Source organism: Typopeltis vanoorti, chromosome 24 (assembly GCF_054136105.1).
Source record: "Typopeltis vanoorti isolate ZY-2024b chromosome 24, IOZ_Tvanoo_1.0, whole genome shotgun sequence".
Taxonomy (NCBI): domain Eukaryota; kingdom Metazoa; phylum Arthropoda; class Arachnida; order Uropygi; family Thelyphonidae; genus Typopeltis; species Typopeltis vanoorti.
This window is the reverse complement of record NC_143572.1, coordinates 71,451,654-71,479,147: the sequence shown is the minus strand read 5'-3', so window position 1 is coordinate 71,479,147 and position 27,494 is coordinate 71,451,654. Positions and strand designations below refer to the sequence as shown.

General features: G+C 34.3%; 1 protein-coding gene across 2 annotated transcripts in view; it reads right to left on the bottom strand.

Moving 5' to 3' along the window:
- Cul4 (cullin 4) overlaps window positions 1-27,494 on the bottom strand; it is a 276,936-nt gene that overhangs the window by 40,378 nt on the left and 209,064 nt on the right. For both annotated transcript variants that reach the window (XM_090414048.1, XM_090414051.1), the window contains 2 exons: window positions 22,185-22,258; window positions 15,417-15,515 (listed from right to left, as the gene is read on the bottom strand). In XM_090414048.1, coding sequence (XP_090270174.1) covers window positions 15,417-15,515; window positions 22,185-22,258 — 173 coding nt within the window. The remainder of the gene's footprint in view (window positions 1-15,416; window positions 15,516-22,184; window positions 22,259-27,494) is intronic.

Genomic DNA, 27,494 nt, shown 5'->3' with positions numbered 1-27,494 from the left:
GAATGATCACAGGAAAGAAAGGAAATGGAATTTATACAGATGCTGCTAAGAGATAATTAGCAGAGACAGCATGTAATGATCTGGAGAACATGATGGCCAATTGCAGATCTTTGCAAAATGATTTGATTGTCAAAAATGTACATGCTTTTCAAAATAAAAATGCACAATTTTGGTTCCTTATTCGGTTGTGAACTTTTCCATGATTAATTTTCCAAATGTTCTTAAAATTTAAACCCCTTTGTGATTTATGGGTCACCCTGCATATTAATGGAAATGAACTGCAGGAAACTGATGAAGACAAGGACTTGGGGGAATGACTGTTCTTCATCCAGATTCCATAGGGATGAAGAATTGTTGGAGAGGATCCAGAGGTGAGTGACTAAGTTTGTAGCAGGTTTATGAAACAGAGTTGGAGAAGATGGGGAGCAGACCTTTGCCCTGCAGTGGAATATCTAGGCTAACAACAACTATGAAACTGAACTGATCTATGAAAGTGAACTGTGGATATCAAAAACTAGCTGATAGGCAAAGAACAGGAGACAGGATAGAAGCATCATCATCACGAACCATGGGCTCACTGCCCATTGGTGTCCGATGCCTCCTTCACCATCTTCTTCCATCTTTCTTTGTCCAGTGCACAGTGTTGCAGTTTCTGTACATCCATTCCACACCAGTCCTTTATGTCGTCTATCCATTCTCTGTATGGTCTACCTCTTCTGTTTACACCATCCATAATATCAAACATGAACGTCTTTATCTTCCGGTTCTCACTCATTCTGCATGTGTGTCCAAATAATTGTCGCTTCAGCATTAGATTCTCCTTTGGTTGTATCTCCGATAGAGCTCTTCATTTGTGATTTTCTGTACCCATCCTATTCTTAGAATCTTCCTGTAACAAGTTCTTTCAAATGCCAAAATTCTTTTTCTTGATTCCTTATTTATTACCCACGTTTCAAATCGATACAGTACACCACTAAAGATGCATTTTTCCAGCACTCTTAGTTTTACAGGCTGATCACTTTACTTTTCCAGATGTTATCCATGGCCTTCAGATTTGTTCTTCCCTTTGCAATCCTGATCTTTTTTTCTTTTTTACAGTCCAAATCATATGTCATTTTACTTCCCAAATATGTGAACTACATTTTCTATATCAATTCCATTCACTTGTATCTTTTGTTTCATGTTCTTCTCACCAAATACCATTGTCTTTGTTTTTTCCACATTCATAACAAGTCAAATCTCTTTCCTTCATCATTTACCTGTTTCAATTTTTTTTGTAGTTCTCTTTCTTCTTCCATAACAACAATGTCATCTGCAAATCTCAGATTGTTAATTCTCATCCCATGTACCAATATTCTTTTTGCACCTTCCTTCATTTTATCCAATGCTCTTTCTAAATGTGCGATGAAAATGCTTGGTGATATTGGGTCCCCCCCCTGTCTAGTACCTCTGCTTGTTCTAAACCATTTCTCCAAATCATCACCTATTCTGCTGCAACTACATTCTTGTAAATGTCTCTTAATATAGCCATTAGTTTTCTATAAACTCCATAGGATTCTAGCACAGCTAATGTCACTTTCTGGTTGATACTGTCAAATGCTTTCTGAAAATTAACAAAGCAGGTATATATGTTTTTGTTTTTTTCTCCTAGCTTTCTCTGCTATTAACCACATTATCAAAATCTGTTGAATTGTACTTCTATCTCTCCTAAATTCTGCTTGCTCGTCTGCAAGGTATGTTTGCAATTGTGTTCTCAATCTTTCTTCAATATCATCATCATCACCTTACCAAGGCGACGCAGTTGAAGAAACAGTACCAGAAGAAGAGAAGATCAAGAAGACGTGGATTAGACAAGAAACACTGACGTTAGTACAGGAGAATGGAATGTTGAAGATAAGAAGGAATACATCAGACCAAATAGAGAAGAGGTATAGAAGAAAGTGTAATGAAGTGAAAAAAGCAGAATGGATAAGATGAAATGGTTAGAAGCTTAATGCAATAACACAGAACAGCACTATGGAGAGCATAAAATTAGGGAGGTGTACAAAATGATTAGAACCATTTATTAAACTAAATTTATTAAATAAGAGTGTGGCTAGCATGTTAGGACTAGGCTTTTTTTTTTTTTTCCCCCCTGATTGGAGGGTGTTGAATGGGTACAATGAGTTGCTAGAGGTCGTTGTGTTTCATCAGTGAATATGCTTAAGGAGAGGTATGATATGTATTGTGTGAAAAATGACTAGTATATGAATAAAAGGTCTCCTGCAATCAGTTTCTGAATCCAGAGAGATGCCTGTATAATAACAATAATAATAATTATTATTATTAAGAAAGACCTTCAGGTAGTAAGGAACTCATTGAGGGAGACCACATACTACACGCACCAGCTATCATACTTATTCTTGAATTCATTCACACTGATTGCACATACCACATCCAATAGCAATCCATTCCAATCAAGCACCACCCAGTAAGAGAAAAATCTAGCCTTCACCCCTTCTTATCAGCATTCGTTCTCAGCTTCCAAGGATGCCTCATTTTCCTTTATCTTTTAGTACTCCAAATCTCCTAGCCTGATCAGTTTCTTAATTAATTAGCATAATCCCACCAATATAATATGACATTGGATATATAATCATGCCAAAGTGCATGATTTTACATTGATTAACATCCATTTTCGCTTGTCCACAATTCCAGCCTATTCAAATCACTCTGCAAGTCTACATAGCAGCATTTCTGATTACCCGACTTATCTTTGCATCATCAGCAAATAGCTGTATGTCACCTGTCAAATCCTTCCTCATATCATTAATGAACAGATTGAATAACAGTGGACCAAGAATTGATCCTTGTGGTACACCAATAATTACCTTAAATCTCGCAGACTCATATTCCCCTGTATACCACTTTTTGATATCTGTTAGTCAGCCATCTTACCAACACTAATATTTTATAATCCAAACCCATAATCTCCAATTTATGCAAGTCTTCCATTCTGTATTCTGTCAAAAGCATTAGCAAAATCCAAAAGTGTCATGGTGTATCCATTTCCCTTGTCCAGTTCAATGGTAACATTATTATAGAATGTGAGCAAGATCCTAAAACATGATTTTCCCTTAGCAAACCCATGCTATTCATTGCAAAGTAGAGATTCACTGTCAACCCATTTCTGAATGCGAGCCCAACTAATTTTTCAAAATCTTCACCACCACCACCACTCAGATACCGATTGGTCGATAGTTGAATACATCAGTCTTTGCACCACCTCTGAGCAATGAGATTACCATACATTCTTTCCATTCCAGTGGAATCTTCTCTTTCTGAGATTCAAATTATATAGCCTGATCAAAGGAATATCCACTTCAGCTGAACACTCTTTTAGCACCCATGCTGATATCCCACTAGTCTCTATTGCTGAATTCTTATTTGGTTTGGGCAAAGGCTCTAATACCTCCTCTTTATACATCTGAGTTTTTTCAGAAGAGGCAGCAGTGAACTCAATGTTGCATATCTTCCCCATCCAGCAAATGACACCATTCTGTTGAATTCAGTATATGCCTCAGTTGGTCATAATTTCCTGCTTTGTAGTTTAGCATGTAACCTTTTCTGAATGTACATTCACTTCCCAAGTGACCAAGTACTGCTTGATCACTGTCACCAACAGGAGTCAGAATAGTTACACCTTTAACTGAAATGCTCTGACACTGTAATCAAATCTAACACTCTTTGACCTCAAGGTTCCTTCTGTCACATGCTGCTTGAGGAAGTTACCGAGCAATAAATTCAGTTTCATTCTTCTTATGAAATTTTACTGCTGCCCAATCAATATTTGGATAATTAAAGTCTCCCATTTACTTTTTTTGCACCCATCGTCTCTATTCGGTGGTGCATTTCTTCAATACAACCAACCGATCCACCAGGTCTATAACAACACCCTACTATGTAATTGATTTTGTTAGATTCCACCTCACACCAGATAGCTTCAAACTCACTTCCACATGAAATATTGTTAGTAGTGGATATTATTTCTAGGAAAACTCCCATGTTACTCCTCTTAACGAACTATTTATGGCTATTTTGCCTGCTTCTGTCACAGGGGCACTCCTAAACAGAAGCAGGCAAAATAGCCATAAATATAATTGTTAGTAGTATTACTAAAATCATAGGTCTCAACTCTAATTGGATTTAAGTTATATGATATCATTAGCAGCACCCCCCCCCCACCTCCTCTCCATCCTTTCTAAAAATACTGTACCCACTACACTCGATACCAGTTAGTAGGACTGATTCTGATAGCCAGGTCTCACTAATACTTACAATCTGAGGTCGCAACATATTGACTAAGGCAACAAACTCTGCCCCTTTGTTTTTGATTTGGCTTTAAATTCACTGCCACATGAAATATTGTTACTAGTACTACAATCATAGTTCTCAATACTGACTGGATTCAAGTCATCCGATATCATTACCAGCACCCGCCCCCACTCTCCTATCCTTCCTAAAATACTACCCTTTACACTTGATACCAGTTAGTAGGTCTGATTCCGATAACCAGGTCTCACTAATGCCTACAATACGAGGTCCCAACATGCTAACCATGGTGACTGAACAAGAGAACAAATAGGCTGTATTTCTTACATGTGAGAAGTAGTTCTTTCCTAATATCTTCATTTTTGATGTGATACTGCCATTGATATCATCTGTTAATTTCATTAATCTTTCTCAGAACTCTCATATCAGAGATCTTTAGTTCTTGGTCTGCATTCAACTTATTCTTCACCAAGCTTCCCATCCACAATTTTTCATAGCTGTTTCTCAAGTATACTTGCATAAATCTTACCAGGAACAGTCAGGACGAAAATGCTTCTGTAATTCTCATATTCAGTTTTATTTTCCTTTTACAGATGGATAATATGAGAGCTCTGCCGCAATCCTCTGGAATTCGACTCTCTGACGAGGCCTTCTGAATTATGCAATGCAGCCACTGTAAAACTTTCATAACTCAATATGTGAGCATTTCTGGCTGAATTTCATCAACTCCAGCTGCCTTTCCACATTTCAGGTTTTTGATTATTTTTTCTACTTCAAGTATGGATATGTATTCCTAATTGAATTACTGTTGGGAGTTTTCTACCATCATGCTGACACTGCGTGTTTCAATTAGCAGTCTTTCAAAGTAATTATTCCAGACAACTACAATATAAGTATCTTCAGTTTTCATGTCACCTTTATCATCTCTTATTCCTTTTACAGTACTTTTCCCTCAATTTCTAAGCTTTTTTTTTTTCAATAACCTCCAGAATATTTTGCTAACTTCCTGATATTTATTTTCTCTATTCTTACCAAAACTTTCCCATGACTTTTGTTTAGGGAGTTTTACACAGTTCTTCACTTTCTTGCATTTTTCCCTGTATTCTCTAAAAGCACAAGCTGACTTACTTTCCAGGAACTTTCAATATGCTTTCTTCTTTTCCTTCACTGACTAACTTTCTGAGTCCACCATGGAGTTCTGATTTTTATATCCTTACAGACAACCTCACCACATGCACCTCTGGATGAATCAATCAACGTTTTCTTCAAGATTTGGCACTGAATCTCCAGGGTTTGGTTATTGTTTTCAAATTCTTTTATTTTTTCTTCAATGCAATGTTTGTGCATCTCAGTCTGCAGTTCACCTCTGAAAGCTGCTCAACCTTGATTTTTTTGAAAACTTTCTTACACACTCTTCTTTTCAATATAAAGTTCAATTTTATCCTGATCAATACTAAATAGTGATCACTTCCTATTTCAACTCCTCTGTATACTCTTATATCCTGAACCAGTGGGAAAACATCACTATCAACTATAACATAGTCAATGTGAATTTGTGCACATTTTTATGTTGGAACATGGTGTTAGTGATAACTAATCCATGTCCTGAACAGAAATTAAGCAGGCATTTATGATTATTATTAGCTTTGTGCTTTTCTCCAAAATTTTGCCAAACACTTCTTTTTGTGCAATAGTCATTTCCTACTATGCTATTTAGATCTCCAACAAGGACCAACTTTTAATTTTTCACTGAGCCAGCTGCCCTCTCTAGCTTCAAAAATTTGCTCCATTTCTTCCTTGGTAAAACCTTTAGTGGGGCCATAAGCACAAATAAGTCTCATTGTCCAGTTCCCCATTCCAATATTTGCCCACATCACTCTACTTGATATTGCCTGCCATTCAAGAAGATTATCCTCATATTTAGTGTTGAATACTATAACTACTCCCTCTTTTCCCTGATTGTCATTGCCTGAATATAAAATTTTGTATCTGTCATTTAGAAAGATCTCACCTGTATATGTCTTTTTTTGTTGCAGTCACTCCTATTATGTCGATCTGGTACCTATCAATTTCTTCTGCTAGTTCTATTTCTTTTCCATTGATGCTTCGTATGTTGATAGTACGAATCTTGAACTCTGTTGATGTTGAATTGTTATGTGTTCCAGTAGTTGACTTTTCAATGTTTGTCCTGGTTCTTCCCTGACAAAAATAATGGGGATATTTGCAGGCGTAAACTTCTGTGGTTAATTGGTTCAAAAGACATATTTCGGTGATTACACTACATTTTTTTATTATTATTCAGTTCTATAAAACACTGAAATAATAGTTCCCGACAAGTTTCGAAAATCGTAGGATTTACATCTTCAGGGGTAAATAGTATAACTTAAAGTTTAAACAAGAGAATTAATAAATACAAATCATAACCGTCTGGCTATTCATAAAACTCAAATAACAGAATGCAGATATATAACGTTATTCATGTTGAACAATACTGGAAGATGTCACGTGTGCTTGTTCTCGTTCATACAGTCCGAGCTCAGATTGAGGTAGATTTTTTATTAGAGCTGACCACACTTGATGGAGAATTAAACCTTGATTTTTATTGCATTGGGTTGGGTTTTTTAGCATATTAGCAGCTTCTTTAAATTTTCTTATATAACTGTTGTTTTCTATGTATGACATCGTCGTTTTTTGCCAGAGTACATCGTGTCCAGTGGAAGTGGTATGGAAAGCAAGACCCGTTTTTTGTTCTATTTTGTATTGTACGTCTTTTTGGTGTTCAGCCATGCGTATTTCTCCAGATCTTCCTGTCTGTCCTACGTAGCAAATCCCGCAAGAGCAATGGATTTTGTAGACTCCTGGTTTTTTAAGAGGATGATGAGGTGGTTTTGGTGGATGTAGGAATCTTGAGATTTTCTCCATAGGAAGGAAGGCTACTTTTATGTTGTGTTTGTTCATTAATTTGGCTAGCTTGTCTGTAACATTTTTGATATAAGGAAGCGAGATTGCATTTTTGTAATCCTGTTTTATTGTGTTGTTAGCTGGAGGCATTTTAAGGATTCTCTTGATGGTTTTTGTTTCATATCCATTCTGTTGGAGGGTTTGTGTTAAGTATTTTAGTTCGTCATTACATCTTTCTTGTGTGCTGGAGATATTGTATGCTCTGTCTCGAAGAGTTTTAATTAAGCTTATTTTTTGTGAAGGATGGTGGTTGGAGGTTGCATTTAGAAATCTTCCAGTGTTTGTAGGCTTCCTATATACTGAGAAGGAGAGTTTACTTTCTTCATTAACTTCTAATAGAATATCCAGAAAAGGAAGTTTTTTATTTTTTTCTTGTTCTAAAGTGAATTTTATGGTGTTGTGCAAATTGTTGAGATAATCTTTGAAATTGATAGGTTCATCTGTTGTTCCACTGAATATGATGAAAATATCGTCAACATAGCATAGCCATATTTTTGGTTTTTTATGGTAATTCTTAAGAGCATTGTTTTCAAATTTTTCCATAAATAGGTTTGCTAATACCGGTGATAATGATGAACCCATGGCCAGCCCTTCTTTTTGTTCCCAGATTCTATTTTTATAGGTGAAAATTAATATATCTTTATTAATGAACAAACACAACATAAAAGTAGCCTTCCTTCCTATGGAGAAAATCTCAAGATTCCTACATCCACCAAAACCACCTCATCATCCTCTTAAAAAACCAGGAGTCTACAAAATCCATTGCTCTTGCGGGATTTGCTACGTAGGACAGACAGGAAGATCTGGAGAAATACGCATGGCTGAACACCAAAAAGACGTACAATACAAAATAGAACAAAAAACGGGTCTTGCTTTCCATACCACTTCCACTGGACACGATGTACTCTGGCAAAAAACGACGATGTCATACATAGAAAACAACAGTTATATAAGAAAATTTAAAGAAGCTGCTAATATGCTAAAAAAACCAACCGAATGCAATAAAAATCAAGGTTTAATTCTCCATCAAGTGTGGTCAGCTCTAATAAAAAATCTACCTCAATCTGAGCTCGGACTGTATGAACGAGAACAAGCACACGTGACATCGTCCAGTATTGTTCAACGTGAATAACGCTATATATCTGCATGCTGTTATTTGAGATTTATGAATAGCCAGACGGTTATGATTTGTATTTATTAATTCTCTTGTTTAAACTTTAAGTTATACTATTTACCCCTGAAGATGTAAATCCTACGATTTTCGAAACTTGTCGGGAACTATTATTTCAGTGTTTTATAGAACTGAATAATAATAAAAAAATGTGGTGTAATCACCGAAATATGTCTTTTGAACCCAATTAGCCACAGAAGTTTACGCCTGCAATTACAAACTTACGGTGAGTGCTTTTGGCATAAAGTTATACAACAAGAGAAACTACGCATTAAACATCTCAACTTCATTAATCGTCTAATTTTTCTCATCCGATGCAGAGATAACGAAGTCATCCCGAAATTCATCAAAATCAAACGCATATTCCACACAAACAAGGCCTCCAGAATTTATCATAAAATAGAACTAGCTTTTCTAAGAGAAAGAATTACAGTCACTAGAGCTGAATTAGCATTAATTAGTAATAACATTTTTTCTCTTCATAATGAACCGGCCACATCTCTTCCATCCTACCTATGGAACAACATCGATAGTGTTACATTTAACAAAGCAATAGCGATCTCAGAACAGAAGAAACAAAAATTAATTAATAAGTTCAACGTACTCCTTCAGAAGAAAGAAATACATAAAAAAACAACTAGATCATTCAAAAGTAGTTATTAATCTTTCTTCGAGAGTCCTAACAAAAGAGGAAAATAATCTTTTACTCAAGGGTTTTAACTTCGCCTTAACCCCACGTTTCCTTCCAAAAATTGATATCATAGCACAAATAGAAAAAGGAATTAGAAATCTACCGGACAACACGGCAATCTTATCCGTATAGAAAGTACAGCTTTACTATTAAAAAGCAGATTACCTCGTAGGAACCTACCTCACAATGAATACGTTTGCCTTAAAAATTTAAAGGATGATAAAAATATTGTCATAATAAAAGCAGATAAAGGCAACGCAACTGTCGTTTTAAATGCTACAGAATATGATAACAAAATGAAAAATCTCCTGGAAGATACCAACACCTACAAACCCATAGACAGAGATCCGACTTGGCCTACACACAAAAAAACAAACGTTCTAATAAAAAAAGTGCTTCTCTGGACGGAAGAACTTAAAAAAGGCTTAAAATCAAAACATCCTTTGATACCAAGAATATATGGTGTTCCAAAGATCCACAAGACAGATATACCTTTAAGACCAATAGTAGATGGAAGAGATTCACTGACTTCCAACTTGGCGAAATACCTCACCAACATGATCTCACAACATATAGGAAAAACATCTTCCTTCATAAAAAATAGTAAACATTTCATAGAAAAAGTGAAAGATATACATATTGGTCCAACAGACATCTTAGCAAGTCTCGACATTATCAGCTTGTTTACAAACGTCCTGAGACAAGAAATTTTGAATCTCCTAGAAGACCTCTTCCCTCCGGACATCTTGAATCTTTTTAAACATTGTATAAACAATACTTTTTTCACCTATAAAGATAGAATCTGGGAACAAAAAGAAGGGCTGGCCATGGGTTCATCATTATCACCAGTATTAGCAAACCTATTTATAGAAAAATTTGAAAACAATGCTCTTAAGAATTACCATAAAAAACCAAAAATATGGCTACGCTATGTGGATGATATTTTCATCATATTCAGTGGAACAACAGATGAACTTATCAATTTCAAAGATTATCTCAACAATTTACACAACACCATAAAATTCACTTTAGAACAAGAAAAAAATAAAAAACTTCCTTTTCTGGATATTCTATTAGAAGTTAATGAAGAAAGTAAACTCTCCTTCTCAGTATATAGGAAGCCTACAAACACTGGAAGATTTCTAAATGCAACCTCACACCACCATCCTTCACAAAAAATAAGCTTAATTAAAACTCTTCGAGACAGAGCATACAATATCTCCAGCACACAAGAAAGATGTAATGAGGAACTAAAATACTTAACACAAATCCTCCAACAGAATGGATATGAAACAAAAACCATCAAGAGAATCCTTAAAATGCCTCCAGCTAACAACACAATAAAACAGGATTACAAAAACGCAATCTTGCTTCCTTATATCAAAAATGTTACAGACAAGCTAGCTAAATTAATGAACAAACACAATATAAAAGTAGCCTTCCTTCCTATGGAGAAAATCTCAAGATTCCTACATCCACCAAAACCACCTCATCATCCTCTTAAAAAACCAGGAGTCTACAAAATCCATTGCTCTTGCGGGATTTGCTACGTAGGACAGACAGGAAGATCTGGAGAAATACGCATGGCTGAACACCAAAAAGATATACAATACAAAAGAGAACAAAAAACGGGTCTTGCTTTCCATACCACTTCCACTGGACACGATGTACTCTGGCAGAAAACGACGATGTCATACATAGAAAACAACAGTTATATAAGAAAATTTAAAGAAGCTGCTAATATGCTAAAAACCCAACCCAATGCAATAAAAATCAAGGTTTAATTCTCCATCAAGTGTGGTCAGCTCTAATAAAAAATCTACCTCAATCTGAGCTCGGACTGTATGAACGAGAACAAGCACACGTGACATCGTCCAGTATTGTTCAACGTGAATAACGTTATATATCTGCATCCTGTTGAGTTTTATGAATAGCCAGATGGTTATGATTTGTATTTATTAATTCTCTTGTTTAAACTTTAAGTTATACTATTTACCCCTGAAGATGTAAATCCTATGATTTACGAAACTTGTCGGGAACTATTATTTCAGTGTTTTATAGAACTGAATAATAATAAAAAAATGTGGTGTAATCACCGAAATATGTCTTTTGAATGGGGGTATTGTTTAACCAGGCAATGCTCCAGCTGGCATGAAATTCTTTTTCCAAACCATCGTTTCACATTGTGGTTTAAGCCAATAAGAATACAACTTGGTTGGCTAAATACCACATTGCCAGCACATCCTCGTTTGTTTGGTTTCCAGAATAAACACGGTACAGCACGAGAAGGTGAGGACTGGACATTAGGTCAGAAACCCCAGTCAATTCTCTGCATTCCTTAAAATGCCTACGTGGGTCTCCTACCAGTTATACAGCTTTGACCCTTAAGGCCCTGGAATAATGAATTCTATTTAGTTTCCTCTTACATGTGTGAAGCTCATTATTTAAAACATTATACCACACTTCAGAAAGAGTTGATAAATATAAGTATTTGACCATTTTGAATGTAGGGAATTTAAATTTGAGTTATGGTCAAAACTAAGGTTAATGTGGCCAGTGAATAGTTAATTTCCAGTGTAAAAATCCTGACTGAAGCTCCACAGGCACAATTCCAAAAATCGGCTATAGCATACCAGCCACCACAATAAATTATTCTTGGGATCTGTACAAGTTTTTTTGTAGAGAGAGTTGACTGTATTATGTCTTTTAATTGTGTATCTGTTCTACTAGCTGGTTAGTAGTGTGTGGAGAATGTGGAATTATTTGTAATCATAGGAGAAGTAGTTACGATACCCTTATAAATCTTTGGGCAGATCAATATTGGATTACAGTTCACACATCCAGGATTTTATCAGATGTCAAAGAGACTCAAAGTATGCAGAGAAGATTCACCGTGTATATGTTTTGGAATTGTGCCATGATAATTATGGTCAGCTGTCCCTTTGAAAGTTTATCTACTGGATACATTGAAAATAAGAAGAGATTTAACTGAAGTTTATAAATTAGTTTTGGGAATGTATAACACATAGAAGTTTTGTTGCACTTGGAGACATTTGGTTCTATTAAAGAGAGCATAATAAAAAGTTGAAGTAAAAATTTATGTAGCATTAAGAAAGAAAGAATTAGATAATCATATTGGTTTGGCCACAGTTGCATAAATCTCAGGCTGTAGGAGTGGCTTCAGTTCCCCTCCATATGTTCTGATTTTCCTCACATAAGTATAAAACTAATTTCAACACAATGGCTAGTTGTGTTACATGAAAGTTAGTTATAAAATTAGAGATCTGTATAATTTGCAGAGGATATCTGTATAATATGCTTGCCACCCTAAATGGACTAAGTTTAATAAAAAAAATTATGAAAATAGGAGAAATAAAAATTATGCATTCCTATATGTTAAAATAAACCTACAAAAAAAAGTATCTTACTTCTCCAGAATTAAAATACCATTTTGATAAAAAGGCTTTTTAATTAAAGAAGAATTTACTAATAGAAGTTTTACTGAATTATTAGGAATAAAAAGATTCCTTTTTGAAAAGGACATAGACTTGAAATACCATATCTTGAGATAAAAATAGAGTTCTTGTCCGAATAAGTATTAAAAACTTAATTTTAATATACAAGTATTATATAAAATTTTTCATTACACAGGATGATTTTGCACCTGTCATAAATTTTAAAAGCATATTCTATACCTCCAAACTAATAAAAAAAAGTCCCTAAAAACATGAGTCTGGAAACCTCACCTGAGATACAGCCCTTTGTAATTCAGCACAAAATCAGACAACCATCATATGACATATGATTTTTGTCAAGCACCTTTACCAGATTACTGTCATCATGGAATGGCATTTAGTCAGTTTCTACAACAGTGCACAGGACAAATAATTACTCTCATTGCTTTTCACAGAAGAACCAATGTTCAGTAAAGTTCATCATCAAATTCCTGCCATGTACCCTCAAGGGGTGTACAGGATATGATAGTACTACATGAAAAATTTACATCATTACTTCCTATCTACAATTTTCCTCCAAATCAGCCTTGTCAAGACTCCAACATTATCGGATCTTATATTTCTATTGTCTGAGGCACTTTGTATCATATCAATCCACCTATATCTTGGTCTTGATCTGGGTTGTTTTCCCACCAACCTGGCAGAGAACACTTGTTTTGCTAATCTTTCCTCGCCCATTCTGTTTAAGTGACCATACCACCTGAGATTAGCTCTGCTACGCATTCCTGGATGCTGACAATGTCAAGTTCTTTAATAATATCCCCATTTTTAATGATATTGCCATTGATACCATCTGTTCACACCTCTAATCTTTCTCAGGACTCTCATATCTAGACTCTCTAGTCTTTGGTCAAGTGTTTTACATCTGACCGAGCACTCAGATCCATAAGTTAAAACTGGTTTAGCTAATTTAGTGTTCCGACTAATTTCTCTTATTCCATATGAATTTATTCAACTGACTTCCTACCATACCAGCTTTGTTGATTCTGTTGCCTATTTCTATATTTAATTTACCATCTTCACTAAAAATCGTGCCTAAGTAGCTGAAATGTTTCACTTGTTCCACAGGTTCTCCGTTCACAATGTCATTTTCAACATTTCTGCCTATTTTCATAGTCTTTGTCTTTTTGTTGCTGACTTTCATACCATATCTATTACAACAGTTATTCAATTTAGTCCGGGAATCTTGCAGACCTGTAGCGGATTTATTTAGAAGTATAACATCGTCTGCATAAAGCAAAGAGCTGACATTAACATCTCCATTTTGATATCATGTTTAATACCATTTTCCTTCATAATGTGATTCCATATAGATAATGTATAACAGAGTAGATAATGTACATTCTTATCTCACACCAGATTTAACATTAAACCATCTTCCTGTACTCCCTTCAATTCTAACTGCTGACTTACAACTCAAATAAAGAATAAGTATTGCTTGATATAATGCCCCATTGACACCATATAACTGTAGCATATTTAATAGCTTCTCTCTTGGCACCTTGTCATATGCCTTTTTCAGATCGACAAAACTTAAATATAGATCTTTGTTATATTCCCATGATTTTTCAACTATTTGTCGTAAATTTTAGATCTGATCCTGACAGCCTCTATTTGACCTGAATCGAACTTGTTCTTCACTAAGCTTTTCTTAGTGAAGAACAAGTTCTTCACTAAGTTCTGTGTCAACCATGGAGTTCTGATTTTTATATCCTTGCAGATAACCTCATCACATGCCTTGAAGAAAACCCTGAAATTAATCAGGGTTTTCTTCAAGGCTTGTCACTGAATCTCCAAGGTTCGGTTTCTGTTATCAAACTCTTTCATTGCTTAAAGGTGGGGTGCTTAAGGGTCAAAGCGGTATAACTGAGAGGAGACCACCACATTGCCTTTAAAGGAATGCGGAGAACTTATCGGAGTTTCTGACCTAATGTCCAATCCTCACCTTCTCATGGTCGACCCTGTTGGGTATCTGAACGGACGAGGATGGGCTGGCAATTTGGGATTTAGCCGACCAAACTGTATTCTTATTGGCTTAAACTAAAATACAAATAATGGTTCAGTAAAGATGGTATTTTTAATTATCAGAACAATCACACATGGGTAAATCCAAAAGCAATTATTCAGTCAAGACAACCACAATCTCTGCATCAACATACAGATTAAACTGCCATCAGACACCAACCAGGAACTTTCAAGTACATAAGGCTGTCAATGGTGAGTTGTCTTAACAAATGTGTAACTGGCAAAAAGAGATTTTGAACAAACACATCTGTGAAGTGGGTTCAATCTAGAGTATTTCTGATGCCAATTCCCAAGTAATTTATGTTTATTTCTTGACATTTTACACTCGATTTTTCATGGCAAGTTTAGAGGTGCAGAAATATGCCTTTCAAGTTTATGACAGAGAAGTAGCATCATCCTGTATATATGTAAATCTATCTGTATATTTCACTGGACCTGGCAATGGTATGAGAACGAAAACCCACTACTAGCAAGATATTTACCACCCCTTTTTGGAAAGTAATCACTTAATATCTAGAGTACAATTCAATATCAGAGTAAGTAAGTAAAAAACTCAGACGATGAATTAAGTTAAAAAAACCGAATCATTAAGTTTCAGTTTGCGTTTTGTCTTTGTATGGGAAAAAAAAAAAATGTAAAATACAAGGTTTCACTGAATCAATATAAAAAATTCTTAATACTTCATTCTTTAGTAATCAAAAATAAAAATTAGCACCCACAAGTAAACAAACAAAAAAATTACCGTTTCTTTCATTTGTATCTGATTGATTTTAATCCTAAAATACTTATTTCTGAAATCACCATTGTATACAAATTTGTCTCCATCTTCTACATCTTTACCCTAATAAAAAGAAAACAATTTTCTTATATATTTCTTTAAGTAGATCATTTCTTTTTCATTTTATAAGTTAGTAGCAAAACTTAACATGTTATCATTATCTATAATCATTATGTACAACAAGCTTATACTGCTAGAAATTAATTTACTTTATTTCCTACATTTCATTAGCAATGAAGCTGCCCTGAGATTTGCTAAAATAATGCCTAACTTTTCATACTATATTCATTGGAATTCTGGAAAAAAGAGAAGATAAGCTTAAGAGATATGGTTATTAGAAGGTAGTTGAATATGTCTTGCAGATAATCAACAGAAAATCACCAAATCCTATTTTTGTGAGATTTACTAATTCAGTGATTCCCAAACTTTTTTAGACAGGGAACACTTTTCATCTCACAATATATTTACAGAACACTTATGTTCTTTGGTAGTTGAGGGTCTACACTGCACCACCAACACTGTGTAAACATGCAATGTGCAAGTGGAAGATTACTTTATTTAATCTAACCAAATGATGCATGATATTGGGTCACTTATCCTCTCCTTCAACCCAGTACTTCAAGTTAAATCACAGATGAATGGCATATTAGATCACAGCATTGCTTTTTTTGTAGATGTCATTGCTTCTAAGCATATTTCTCTATGCAAAGCCCATCAAAATAAAGCGTTCTACAGTCTATTTGATTTAGTCTATGCCAGTATATTAATAACAAAAAGTTAAAAATTATAACGTTACAAAAGTGATGTACACTATGAATATAGAAAACTTATTTATTGTATTATTTAAAATAATTAATTATAAATTTTCACAGAATACTGTTTGGGAAATGCTGTACTAAGTAATGGTGACAATTTACTATTACTACTTCATGGATTACAATCTCAATAAAGTGAAAGACAAGTACATTCAAGAAATGCAGATATAATACTGTTTAAGGAAGCTGAATGCAAATTATATATTCAGCTTATATATTCAATTATATTCAAACTCCAGAGAAGGTAATAAGATATTCTATAATTTTTTTTGGAAAGAAATGGAAGGGGGAAGGGGAGGTTACATTTCTTTGGGAACTGGACTCAAAGAAAATATGTTCAGAAAAGCCCAAAGTACAACAATCCAAAGAAGGTTGAATTAATGCAGCAGTTATATTTTCTACACACAAGTAGAAAACACAGTTATATAACTTTATTAAATTACTATGGACGAGAGATAAGTGAAAAAAAACTTTCTTCACTTATTCCTGATAATAATTATTTCAATAATAAGATGATGCAATTTGCAGGCACCACCACATGCCTTCAGTTAAGGAGGCAGTGGTGAATTGTCTGCAAGGATAGAAAAATAAGAACATCATGATGCACACAAGAAGTTAAAAAAGCAATCAAGAAAGCATACCAAAAGTTTCTAGCAAATTAGTCAGCAGATGTCTGAAAAGAATACATAGAAAAATGTATAAGAGATAAACAATGTGTAAAAGTAGCTAAAAAAAAAGTCACAAGAAGACTTTGGTAAGAATATAAAAGGTAAATGGAAGATGTTCTGGAGGCTACTGAAAAGCTTAGAAATGGAGGATAGAATACTGTAAAAGGAATCAAAGATGACAGAGGTGACATGCAAACTGAAGATAAGGATATTCTAGCAGTCTGGAGTAATTACTTTGAAAGACTTTATCTAAACAAATATTGAAAGAACAGTAGCAGAAAATATTCAAGAGGAATGCAAACAGGAGTATATATATCAATACTTAGGTAGAAAAAGTTATACAAAGCATGAAACCTGGACAGGTATATTAGAATATATTTAACAAGAAATGCTCAAATATGAAGGTATAAGTCTCGCAATGGCTACACTGCATAATTCAGAGGGCCGAGTCCGAAGGTTGAATTTCAGATGACTGGAGTAAAACTCTCCAGCTATCTATAAAAAGAGGAATAAAGCTGAACTATCAACACAATATCTATCATCTCTTCTTGAACTCGTTAATGGATGAAGTACTCACAACTGAGTCAGGCAATCCATACCATTCTTTCATCAATTTTTCTCCAAGTGAAAAATCTAGTGCTCACACTCCACACTCTTACCCAATTTCCATGGATCACCTCTTGTCCTGCTCCCTCTAGCCAAGTGCTGAAATATTTCCTCTGTATTAATCCTATAAAATCCTTTAAGTAGATTAAATGTTTCTCAGGTAACCAAACCTGAGCACGGTAATCCATACATGGTTATATTCAAGCTTTATAAAGATAAATGACAACTCCCTTATCTCTACTACCCCCAAAGCCCTGGCTTCATCAATTTCCTGGAGCAAAGTTCCCTCAGTGAGGTACACAGCTTGTAATATTTGTATCCGAAAATGCAAACTTGATACTTTTCCACATTAAATTGACATCCATTAAGTTTTGGCCATACTGACAGCCTATTTAAATCATCCTGCAAACTCTCTACACCTTCATTTACTATTACCATACCCAACTTTGCATCATCAGTAAACAACTGAATATCTCCCATCAAATAAGAATGTTATTTCCTATAACATTTATACTGAACAAATTAAACAGCAGTGGACCAAGCACAGAGCCCTGCACCATACCAATAGTCACCTACCTTCTCCTGGACTCTGCTCCCCCTTATACTACATTTGACTATATGTCCACCAGCCACCCTTTTATCCATATCACCAGTTTCAAATTCATCCCCATTGTTCATTTGCATAATGTGGCATCCTGTCAAACATCTCTGACAAATCTAGCAGCATCACGTAGCCATTCCCTTTACCCAACTCAACTGACACTCTATTATAAAAAAGAGCATATTACTAAGGTATGACTGACCCTTCACAAAGCCATTCTGCACACTGAGAGTATCACATTCTTCTCCACCCATTCCCAAATTCTATTTCTGACCAACTTCATTACCACGGACTTAGATTATCCTTTATGTAAAGGAATTATTTTGCTTTTCTTCCATTCCCTTAGGACTTTGCCAGTTCTCTTGCACATTCCCATAAAACAGGAGATCTAATCCCTCAGCTGCATCTGCATCGAAATTTTGCAATATCCTAAGTATCTCCAAATCATCTACCTCTGTTCTCACACCAGTCTCTATCACCTCTGCCACAGCAATATCTTCAACTTGGATGACACATCCTTGCAAAGTGGTCACTCAGTGGCTCACCTGTTTCCTCACTGTCACCTCTCTATCACCAGTACTCACTAAAGTTATCCATTCATAGTCATTCTTCCTCCTATTTGCCATGTAACAAAAAAACTCCTTGAAATTTCCTTTGGTCTGCTCAGCTAATTTCTTCACATAACATGATTTTGCCTTTCTTACTATGGTCACCTTTCTCCTTATATATCCTTCACAGCATTTTATTTATTTTTTCTCGTGCTTAAGGAGACTACTCATCCATCTAACTCCTACCTGACATTGAGTACAGTATACCGCTTCCTCAACATATCCTTTGACTATCTTCCATGCACTGCTAACATCCTTCCCTTGCAGATGTTCATTAATTATATGGATCACATTATGAAAAAAAAGTGACACAAAACCCAATTTTAAAATCAGTGATATTAATCTTGGCTCTTTGTTTTATGCAGATTATGTTGTACTCATAATGCATCCAGTGCAAGTCTCTAGGGTTCTTTTAACTAAAGTGCATAACAGCTGTAACAAATTTGGCATGAAAATCAGTAGTAAAAAGACTAAAACTATTAAAATAGGCAGAAACATAGAAAACTTCAGTTGCATTCTCAATGGAGAACCTAGAGAACAAGTAAAATATTTCAGCTATTTAGCTACAGTTTTTAGTGAAGATGACAAATTAAATATAGAAATAGACAACAGAATGAGTAAAGTTAGTATGGTAGTGAGCCAGTTGAATAAATTCATATGAAATAAGAGAGAGTTAGCCAAAACATTAAACTATCAGTGTAAAAGACAGTCCAAACCAATTTTTAAGTTATGGATCTGAGAGTTGGGTGAGAAATAAAGCACATGAATCAGAGATGAGATGATAAAGATAAAAGCTAAAGATATTCTTGATGTCTGACATAAGATCTCTCTCTCTGTAAGACAAATGAGATAAGCAATGATGAATAACGGTAATAATTCTGACCTAGATAACCATAATATAAGCCCCAAACTAATTTCTCAAAAACCAGAGACCATGTCTAAAGAAAACAAGGAGAATGAACAAACATAACATCAAAGTTGCTTTTCTACTGCTGGAAAAATTTTCAAGATTTCTACATCTCCCAAACCTCCACATCATCCCTTAAAAACCAAGGTGTTTATAAAATTCATTGTTCCTGTGGCATCTGCTAGGTAGACCAGACAGAAAGATCAGGGGAAATTTGTATGAACGAATACCAAAAAGATGTGCAAAAAAGAAGAGAACACAAATAGACCTAGCATACCATATAACTTCCACTGGCCATAATGTATTCTGGCAAAAAAATAAACATGTCTTACATTGAAAAAAACTGTTACATAAGGAAATTTAAAGAAGCTGCAAACATGCTTAGAATTCCAACACAATGCAACAAAAACCAGGGCCTAATTCTACACCAAGTTTGGTCAGCAATGATAAAAAATATACCCAGTCAGACCTTGGACAATGTGAACGTGAACAACAGACATTGACAGCATCCAGCATTGTTCAAACTTAGCATTGCACTGAATCTGCATTCGGATATTTAATTTAATGAACAGACCAGTGGTCACCAAAGTGGTCGATATAACATTGTTAGGGGTCGATAGAAAAATATAAGACATCATTGTATGGGTAATATTTAATTTGGTTAACTTGGATTACCTCCATCCTGAATGACAATGCAATTAAGAGCGAATCGTGGGAACAGTGACATGAATAGGATTTGTAACATGGAGCAAGGTCATGAAAATAGTTACAGAGGCCAATCAAGTAGGCCAAAATGACGTATTTACCAATAAACGGATGTCGGTGGTTCCTGCCTGGCCAGCGCGTACATGGTTGAAGCTGGTTTCCGTCATGTTAATTCCATTTTAACAAAACAAAGAAATAAGCTAGATATAGAATTCCATGGCGATTTAAGGCTGAAACTTGCTAATTTTGAACTCAACATTTCTAATCTCGTCAAGAGTCACGAAGCACACCCTTCATATTGACAACGTTAGTAAATTGTATACTAAGTTAATAAAAGTCTTATTTTCATTATTTAAATGAAGGGGATATTAAATCCCACATTATTTCAAAGCCGAATGAGAAACTCAAAGATCAATTTAATGTTACAATGCCGAAGTGAAGCCCATTGGCTCTTTTATTTAAGTCTTATTTTCATATATCTTTTATTTAAGTCTTATTTTCATATATATAAGGAAGATTGTATTATTGTTATTTTGTTATCTAATTTAAATTTTATATTTTACATATTATTTATCCCTCCTATCAAATATGCAATGTTAAGAAGGACGTCAAAAACAAAAAGTATCCCTTTGACGTTAAGCCAATATAATAATATATACTATATTATACATACAATAAACACTGTAACTATAAAATAAACAATCTAAAAACTCGCATAAGCATCTTTTTTTGCTTGTCCTATTATAATTACGTAATAGTAAAATAGAGGGGGTCGATGGTCAAAGAAGTTTGGCGACCCCTGAGTTAGACGGCCACAACTGCATAGAATGAACTATTTTGAGTAATTTCTCATTTCCTGTGTTTAAACTTTTAGTTACCTTTGACCCCTGAAGATGTAAGTCAAACGACTTACGAAACTTATCAGGTTTGTTTTTTATTGTTATTTATCTTAATAAACATGTGGTCCAATTATCAGAATCTTTCTTATGAACTTGATGTTATTAATGTATTCAGAATGCGGAAGAAGAGCTAACTTAAAGATGAAAAATTAGAAATTCAGGTATTTGGGCAAAAACAGCAGAGGCTAGCCACAACCTAGATAATAGGTTGCCAACAGCAGACTCGTGGCAGGATAAAAACTATATTAAATTATATGTATTATCAATTTAGCCATTAGTTTTGACCGCAGATTTTCTGATTGATATACTAGTTATATTCGTTATTTCTGATGACGGAAACAATTTATATTTTCAACACAGAATCAAAATTGCTTTAAAAAGATTACTCAATTTATAAAATCTACTATTTCTCTGTGTGAGTTGTAGTAATGGGAGTGGTAAATTTCTATGCGCTCCAGAGTAAAGCATCATTGGAAGTCACTTGCTCTGCTCTGGTTACAGTGATCCATTTCAGAGACTCAGTTTCAAGTATTTTATATTGTTCTCCTAGTAGTAAAATGATTTAACAAATATAGTAATTCAATACATATAACTATTGCCTTGAAAAAATGCAGTTTATTGTTATTTAAGTTCTGTCTTAAAAGTATGCAGCCCGTGACGATACCACTCATCATATATTGGCCCTCGTACAGAATGAAGTTGGCCAGGCCTGACCTAGATGAATCAATATAGTCAAGAATGACTCAGAAATCGAATATATCCATGAGCTGACATTATGAACTCCTCAAATAAGTCAATTTGGTGGCAAATTGTTGATAAAAAACTAGTATTGTTATCCTGTGTTGGACTATTAGAATCTTCCTTAAGGATAATATTCCAGAAAATAATGATAATAACAAGCATATTTCTAGACAGTTACTTACTCTGGGAAGTTTCTGAAGAACTCTTGCTTTTCCACATGCCAAAGATTGCAGTGTCCGCCTTAACTCACCATCCTCTGTAAAATGAATACATATTATGTTGAAATATAAATCATAATGAATTCTAGGTTTCTTGAAAAGTATTTATATATATATATATATATATATTAAAAACAACAACACTGTTTCATCATTGTTGCTACTGTCATCTTAGAGGAAAAGATGAGGGGGGCTATTCAGATCAATAATGTAATAGATAATAAAACTGACAAAGCATTACATTGTATGTATTGGTCAGTATGATACATGGCAGCAAATCTGGATCAAATGTGTGATGGGAAGACAGGGTTGGAGATGGAATTAACACCATCATGTAAAGCCATGGGAGGAAGAGGCGTATTTATATTCTTCTCACATGGTAATAACTAATGCAGAATAGTGAAAATCTTAGAACATCAAGACAAATTTATTTACTAATAAAAACAACAACAAAACAGAATATTCATTTTCCCCACATTTATTATATTTTTAATATAATCATTTTTTCAAGGATTAAAAAAACAGTGATCAGAAATTCAATCTAGGTTCAGTGGTAACAAATTTTTATGAACTCACACATAGGGAATGACCATTATTCTGACATTTTATGAACTTTGTACGTAATATCAGAAACAAAAATTCATCAAACAGGAGATTAGTGATCAGTCCAATTTTAGCATTAGGAACTGACTACTCAGTAAAAGTTATTACATTTATTACATAAATGTAATAACTTAATCTACTTCAGGTGTCTTCATGTACAATGTTGGGTTTAGTTTGTTTCATATGCCAATGTTACTTTTTCTTTTCTTTAAAATGACATTTCTAACCACGAAAGGATATAAACCTGTACATTAGTACTCTAGGCAGGCTACAGATTAGATAATCTAGGAACCTTTTTGTAGAGCAGGGTTCCTAAATTAGCTAATCTGTTTTTTTCCAAGTCAATTCAGATCTCCAATAACCAGATTGGTGGTTTTGTGCAAGAAAATGAAAATCATCCACCACCTAAAAATATTTACAATGAACAATGCCACAGACCCAGCCTGTAGAGATCAGAGATATTATTCACTTGGGTCAACAAAACCAGCTACAACAACAACAACAAGCTTATATTTTCTTCTCTCACAGAGCTTCCAACTAGCAAAAGATTCATTTTGGTATTGAGTCACGTCCCCTCCATCACTCCTCTGACAGTGTTGTAACTCTTCCCCATCCACATGACTAACATAATTAATAATTATAAATACCATATTATATCAGTATTATACAAGATGATGCACAAAGTGATGACATGTGAAAAATTAAAAATGGAGTTTTTTTTTTTTTTTTTTAATGTGACTGCCACTCGTGGAAAGTTGTAGTACCACAGGTGCACTAAGGGTAAGATAATCTGAAGACTCTTCTATAGAGACCAAACGTACACCATTTGCAAGTACCACTTTAGGCTTCCAGTAGGTTTGGTAGTAGTTTTAAAATGAGTGATGAAATTCATCTGCTAACCTAAAACATTCACAAATCATCTATGTCCACTATGGGATTCAAACCAGCTTACTGGCTGGAGAGCTAATTGCTAACCAGGAGGCACTCATTACAGATGACATGAGAAATATATTTTTAATGGCCAGCATTCAGTTTCCCCCCTCCCTCAATAGGCTATGATAGGAATTCCATTCACTTGACCAAATTAAGTGATTGAAGACTGATTTTCATCTATCACCCACCACAGATGACACAGAAGTGAAAAACTTCCTTCTTCAAAGCCATGCCTACCTCATCTAATACTCGCTTCTCACAACATTAGCTCTTATAATTTGTGAATAGTTCACCATCATCAAGTTCTTGCCATATATCCTCAAGGGGTGTACAGGATATGATAGTACTACATGAAAAATTTACATCATTACTAACTGCCTATCTACAATTTTCCTTCAAATCAGTCTGTTACCTGTCAAGACTCCAATATTATCAGATCTTATATTTCTATCTTCTAAGGCACTTTTTACCATATCAATCCACTTATATCTTGGTCTTCTTCTGGGTCATTTTCCTGCCAACCTGGCAGAGAGCACTTGTTTTGCTAATCTTTCCTTGCCCATTCTGTTTACGTGACTACTGACAGGGAAAAAGACTAAGAATCACTGCATTATAAATGCCAAAATCAGTTTGGAATTTTCTTTGATGATATATCTTGGACTTTTTCCAAAATTGTAACTAGGATTTTGTTTATAAAACTACAATGTTTTTTTTTTAATTTTTTTTAAGTTTGGATTTAAAGTTTAACATATTTGGCTGTGTCTCATGCCTTATTTTGCAATAGTCAGCACAAAACATTCTTGAGTGAATGTGTTAGGCAGTAGCACTGTGATTAATTTTATAATTTTGACAAATTTCCAGTTTTACTATTCTGGATTTTCAGCTATAGCAGATTAGAGATAAATACACATTATGCAGCAAAAGCACATATACATTCATGTTTTGGTCACCAAAAGAATTTCTGCTTTTATATTAACTGGTTCTTTAATTAAATTTTAGATAAATATAACTGCATTAACGTAACAGAAAATCTGAAGATATGCATTAAAACATAAGAAATATTGATGGAAAAACAAGTGAAACTGGCTGAAGAATTAGAAAGGCCAGGTCAATGTAACTGGCATTACTCAGACAAAGATTAAAACAGTTCACTAAAGAATAACTACATTCAATGTCATATTTATGTTAGCTTCCTTTCTCTGATACAATAGTGATCAGAAAAAGGAAGAGTAGACATGACATTGAAATATAATCTTAATATGAATGGTAAGCAATTTCAATAATGTAAGCAAATTTCAAAATAGGAAAAGGGACAACCTGACATATATGTTAAAGGTCTTAGAGAATGTTCTACCAAGGAGGAAGTGGAGAAATTTTAAAAGCCATTAAAGAAGGCAACAGAGATGAAAAAAAATGAAAGGCCAGTTCTTGTTGGGGATCCCAATAGCATAACAAGAAATGAAAACCAGACAGAAATGTTTTGGGAAAATTCAGAGAAAACAGCAAAGCTAATAATAACAATAAATACTCTGTTAGACTTCAATTACAGGCGTATATCAGAATTCAGTTTTGAGCAAGATAAAAGTGAATATAACATTGAAAAGAAAAGCATGTATGAAAATGTAAAAATAATCAACGCAAACAGTTTTCAGAGAAGGATCTATAATGCAAATGAAAGGATGAAATAGTGCACCTTTCGATTTGACCTGCTTTCAGTTTTTGTTATGACGAGAGGAATCTTTACATGGGCTTTCAATTGAAGGCAAATTAGCCAATCTCATGTAGAGTTAGAAGGGTTTTTCATCCAGGAAACACGGATTTTTTATGCTGTGCACAGGCAAATCAGCCCTGAGAACACAATTTACTGACAAAATGAAAAAAAAGTTACTATTAGTGACAGCAGTGCTGTGTGTAGTTGGAGAATTAAGTAGTAGGGGAGACTGCAAGATGAATGTAGTGGAGTAGAGTGTCCTCCTACAATGAATCCTTGGAGGTGTCACATCGTAATAATAGTAATATACATATTATTATTTTAAAAAAGTCTCAAAACAAGAACTCAACTTTGGTAACTCATTAGCAAACTGAATAAAACACTGATTCAGCAAGGGATGCATGTCGTGAAGTTGTTTGAAAGAGAGAAAAATGTGACTCCAAGAAGTCATGAAAAGAAGAAAGCACAGTGAAAGTTCCTGAGAAGTAAGCCAGTAAGTGTCCTGAGAGAATACAGAGAAAGGCAAGAAAGCAGATGATGTATAAAAGTAGCAAAAGAAAAGTTGTAAGAATGCTTTTGTAGCAAATATTACATGGCAAAAAGTTCTGCAAGTATTGAAAAAGCTCAGAAATAGAGAAAATAATAAAGTAAAAGAAATCCAACATGATAAAAATAACATAAAAAAGTGAAGGCATTCTAGATGTCTGGAGTGATTATTCTCAAAAAATACTGTTAAATATAACAAGCAGTAAGAGAAGTGATAGAAAATATTCACGAGGCATATACAACCAAAAGCATACATCAACACTTGAGATCGATTAAAAAACCCATCAGAAACTCAACATGTATGAAGGTATAATAGTTTTACAATGACTGCACTGCATAATTCAGAAAACACACAAGGTTGAATTGCAGATGACTGAAGTAGAAGCACTCATAGTATACATCGATCATGGTTGATAAACTGTGGGAACATAACAAGGATTGGTAAGTTTTGCAGAACTGAAAAATGAGAAGTCAGCGATGCTGCTCAAGGACATATCTGCATATGAATTTGCTTATAATATAAAACATAATACTAGCCATTTTAGCAAAATACTGAGTAAATAACATAAAATGACTGTAGTCTAATATCTATTTTTCTCTATTGCAAAATGGACAGAAAAATGGCTCACCAAAACTCCATCTGGATATTCAAACCTTGGAGGATAATTGCACACCATTTTCTCTTCAAAACTGTGAGTGTCCTTTGTACCAATGTCCTACTTACTGAAACTCTACAAGCTGTTATAAGCATTTATTTTGGATATAACCAAACTGTTTATAAGAATTCTTTCTTTCAATGTTACACAGTGATCAGCATGTATTTTGGCAAATTATGGAGCCTATTACTGCATTAAGATAATTACTTTAATTTCCCTATGTTTCAACCTTCATATTAAGAGTATCCATCTGGAGTATACAAACATATAGACTGCTTGGAAAGAAGTCAATGGACACCTCCATGAGCAAGGTGTATCGTGTTAGTAGCTGGTATAAATTGGAGGAATATGATGCTACTCATTTTATATCAGATATTAAAATAACTGATATATAACCACAAGAGAGAACATATCTTAAAATGCTTTAATCTATCATATATCATCAAATTGTAATAATTTGTTATTTTCCTTTTAGGATATATATATGAAGACAAAAAAAAAATGTTTGTTCTAGGTGTTTATCAGAACTTTCCAGATACCCATCATATCTAATTGATTTGTCATCTAAAAGCCAAAGAAGAGAATGAACTGATTTGAGACTTCCTGTGGATTTTTAAAGGACTCTAGAAAGGTGAACTAAAATGCATAGCTCTTTAATCAGTGCTACAGGCAGATTGAAGTAGTTAAGCCACAGAACACTGATTAATAAGACAATCAAATTTAAAACTTAAGTAGATCAGTTTGAAAGGAAACCAACAGGTAATAAAATGTTATATTGAATTAGCATAGCATTCATTCCAATACAGCATAACATAAAAATATATT